This window comes from Diadema setosum, chromosome 10 (assembly GCF_964275005.1).
Source record: "Diadema setosum chromosome 10, eeDiaSeto1, whole genome shotgun sequence".
Classification (NCBI taxonomy): domain Eukaryota; kingdom Metazoa; phylum Echinodermata; class Echinoidea; order Diadematoida; family Diadematidae; genus Diadema; species Diadema setosum.
In genome coordinates, this window is record NC_092694.1 from 36,881,180 (window position 1) to 36,885,226 (window position 4,047).

Here is a 4,047-nt window from a genome sequence, read left to right on the forward strand (position 1 = left end):
GAGACTTTCACCAGACCATGCAGGCCGAGCATTAATAGGACCGTGGCAGCATGCGACCTGAAATTGTTGAAATGTGACTGTAACAGATTTTTCGTCGACTTCGAAACTGCAGTGCTGACGAATCAGGCGATGGACTTCAACAATTATTTACACAACGAACTTTGTGGTGACATGGCTTTTGCAAATGACGACTGATTGACGACCGACTTGGATGACGACGCAACGAGGACTACGACGACCACGACCTGAGGGACGTACGAAGAGGACCCATGACTGGTGTTGACGCGGATGCAGCTCCAGGGAAAATTCTTCAAAAATGGACGCTTTGCTGAATAATGACTGACACATTTCGACAACGATAGGACTACCAGACGGATTCAGGACCAGACACTTACAGCGTAAACACTAATAACATTTGGAAGGATAATTGACTCTTAACTTGGAGGACTGATAGTTTGATTGCTTATTGTGATTATTTTCTTGTTTTTGGAATACTATACTATGCAATCATTTTGGGAATTGGAGACTTGGTTGAACCCTTTCACATTGGGTAAGTGGAACTTTGATTGTTATTACTGTCCCAGTGTGAGAGATATTTGAGACTATGTTGATTTTGACTAGTGCTTACTGAGTTTGCATTATTTTATTTTGACTGGTTATTTGTATTTAATTCTCAAGTGTTTCCTTATGAATTTTTCATACTCATATTTGTTTGACTGTTATTACTGATCTTTGACTTTGATATTTGATTAGATAGGCTTTGTGTTACTCAATATTACACCATGACCACCAGTAGGACCCTCCGACAGACCGACTTTTTACCGACTAAATTTTCTGGCGACCGACTAGATTACAATGACTGTACTGCCCATATTTTGACCTTTGAAGACTATTTAGACGCCCATGACATTGACTCGGACAATGCTGGCAACTTGACGACTATACTTAAGACTTTCAAGCGGACATTAGAGGGACAGGCCAGACTCTGGATAGACAAATTGACTTTCACTACTTATGACGACCTAAAGACGGCTTTCACTAGGCGATTTAGCCCCGCCAAATCGACTTTTGCTAGGGTTACTGACTTTAACACCATGACTATGACTGATGGAGAAAGTGTCGAAACTTTTCTCCAACGACTCAGACAGACTGCCTCCTACATAGACTATGGGGAGAAGCAAATAAAGGACCGTTTACTTGCTGCACTGACCCCCGACTGTCGCGCCGCCATTCTTATGGCATCACCGACATCAACGACCACCCCTGACGAGATAGCCGCGAAAGCGCAGCTTTTCATAGATCTTAGGACTGACACTACCCCGACAAAAGAGGTGACATTCGCAACCCAAGACGATGTCGACCTCCTAAGTGAGGAAATTTCCTCCCTTAGATTTAAAACCGAACAGAAAGACTCCCGAGGACGAAGACGAAATCGACATTCCCAACACAATGACTCTGACCGCAGTACCAGCCGCAGCGCTAGTAGGACTCGACATAGGGATGACCACAACAGACATGAACGTAGTTTAAGTAGGGACCGACATCATTCTGACTACAGACGTAGTGTAAGTAGAGACAGACGACATGATAGTAGAGAGAGACATCCTAGACGGCGCTCTCCTTCTCGTGATCGTTATCGGTCACAAAGCCGAGGACGCGACCAACGGTTTCGACCTCGATTCGCTGGCAAGTGTGACTATTGTCACATTCCTGGCCATTTTTGGAGGGATTGTCGGCATAGGTTGAGAGACATTGAACGCGACAGACGACCCCAATATTACGGACCACCCCCACCCCACAGACAACAATATACGACTATAACCGACATCATCATCGACAACAACAACAACAACATCTACAATACACAGGACAGTACTTCGACACACATCCCCAGGGTTTTCATTAAGGGAGGAAAATAGAAGCGCTCTCTATTCCACCTCCCAAAATGAACACCCCAGGCCTAGGGACGGACAAAAGCTCAAATCGACATACTTAGGGACAGAGGACGTAGACCTGCAACTGACTAGTAATAACTTTGTTAAGGGACGAATTGACAGTGATAAGCACATGTTCATTCTTTTTGACAGTGGTGCTACCAAGACATTGATTTCTGACCGCTATGTTAAATCAACTCAACACCTTTCCAACCTAAAGAGGCAGAGCGTGACTCCTACTCGATTTAAACTAGGGAACGGGCAGTTTCTTGAAGCGCAAACCGCGATTAAATTCAGAGTCACAATTCAAGGTTACAAATTCGAAATTTCTGCTTTAGTCGTTGAAAACCTTGTTGGTGTTGATTTGATATTAGGCAATAACACACTTTCGGACGTAGACGGGACTTTGACTTTCAGGGACCATAGGTTCAAAATCAAACGGCGTAGGATACCATTTTCCCCTACATCAAAGGTGAAAATCGAACCATTTGGGTCCAGACTCATGACACTACAGGGACATACACCTGCCCACTTACGTAACTCTGACGTCATACTGACTTCCAATGACTACCTCAGTAGGCACTGCCCATCAACAATGGCGGTAAAACTAACAAAAGGTGCGACTCAAATCATTGTGACTAATACTACTGACAGACCTCTACATTTCTCTAAGGGTAGGGCGATTGCCTTTCTCGACACTACTAACCCCGTACGTGTGACTGAGCCCCTCCCAGTAGATAACATAACTATGACGTTGACTGACAACACACATGCACTTTACTCCACTCAGCTTGACACCGCAGGCAGTAACCTTGACAACCAGACTAGACAAGCAAACCTTGACAAATACCCCCACCTTGATCCCAGTGACCCCATTGCTAACATGACTGAAGACCAAATCATTAGAGCCCATATTGACTTAAAGGATAGTGTGCTTTCTCCCTCTGAAAAGAATGAGTTGATACAGATCCTTAAAGACAACAGACCCGCATTCTCCCTCTATGGTGAGCTATCTAGTTGCCCAAACTTTGAAGTAGACATACACTTGACCAATGACGAACCATTTTTCATTCGACCATACTTTGCTACTGAACCTGACAAACGACAAATCGAAAAGGAACTGACCAAACTCGTGAAACTTGGTATACTTGAGGTTGGACATCAGGCATACACCTCGCCTGTGTTACTCATTGCCAAGAAAGACAAGAGTGAAAAACGAGTAGTGACTGACTTTCGTTACCTGAACTCTAGAATTAGACGTATCAACCATCCCTTTCCCCTACTGACTGAAACCCTTAAACGCATCGGACATGCTAAGACTAAAGTAATGAGTGTCATCGACCTCAAATCTGCCTTTCACTGCATTCCCCTCTCTAAACAAGCACAACAGTATACCGGCATTGCCTCCTATCATGGAGGAAAGCACTATTACTATAAACGACTTGCCCAAGGACTTAACATTTCACCCGGACTATTCCAAGCAAAAATCGACAACATTCTAGGCACCATTCCCAACTCCCGCAATTTCTGCATTGCTCACCATGATGACATAATCCTATTTAGCCCTGACAAGACATCCCACAAACTCCACCTGACCAAAGTATTACAGGCCCTCTCTGACAATGGACTTAAAATCTCTCCTAAGAAATGTAAACTCTTCACCAATGACGTAGACTACATGGGACATAGGATAACTATTAACTCGGACGGTGAGGCTTGTTTTCGACCACTGAACAATAGATGCGCCTCTATACACAACATGACTCGACCCAAGACACCCAGACAAGTTAGAAGGTTAATTGGTGCTGTCAATTATGTTGCAGGATTCTTCCCCAAAATACAGTCTATTTTGAAGCCACTACACCAGCTTACCCGAAAGAGTAAGAAATTTAAATGGACTGACGAACATGAACGCGCCTTTAACAAAATCAAAGACCTCATGACCAAACCCCCTGTACTACACATGCCTACGAATACCGGACGATTCACACTTTACAGTGACACATCACGGACTGCGACTGGATCTTACTTGACTCAAATCATCAACGGACATGAAAGAGTTATAGGCTATTACTCTAAAGTTCTCCCTGACGCTTGCCAGAGGTATAGTGTA

The 4,047-nt window shown here is 44.1% G+C and overlaps 1 protein-coding gene across 1 annotated transcript; it reads left to right on the forward strand.

Moving 5' to 3' along the window:
- Positions 1–782: 782 nt before the first annotated feature.
- Positions 783–3,529, forward strand: LOC140233996 (uncharacterized). Its single transcript, XM_072314082.1, has 3 exons — positions 783–1,565; positions 2,725–2,938; positions 3,498–3,529. Exons 1-3 carry the CDS (start codon positions 783–785, stop codon positions 3,527–3,529), a joined length of 1,029 nt encoding a protein of 342 aa, XP_072170183.1.
- The last annotated feature ends 518 nt before the right edge of the window (positions 3,530–4,047 follow it).

What these genes read in the sequence shown, in the direction of transcription:
- LOC140233996 (XM_072314082.1), top strand. Translation starts at nt 783, where the DNA reads ATGACCACCAGTAGGACCCTCCGACAGACCGACTTTTTACCGACTAAA. An exon ending in ATTCTGACTACAGACGTAGT is followed by an intron (nt 1,566 to 2,724) that starts GTAAGTAGAGAC and finishes TACTCCACTCAG; the next exon opens with CTTGACACCGCAGGCAGTAA. An exon ending in ACCCGCATTCTCCCTCTATG is followed by an intron (nt 2,939 to 3,497) that starts GTGAGCTATCTA and finishes AATCCTATTTAG; the next exon opens with CCCTGACAAGACATCCCACA.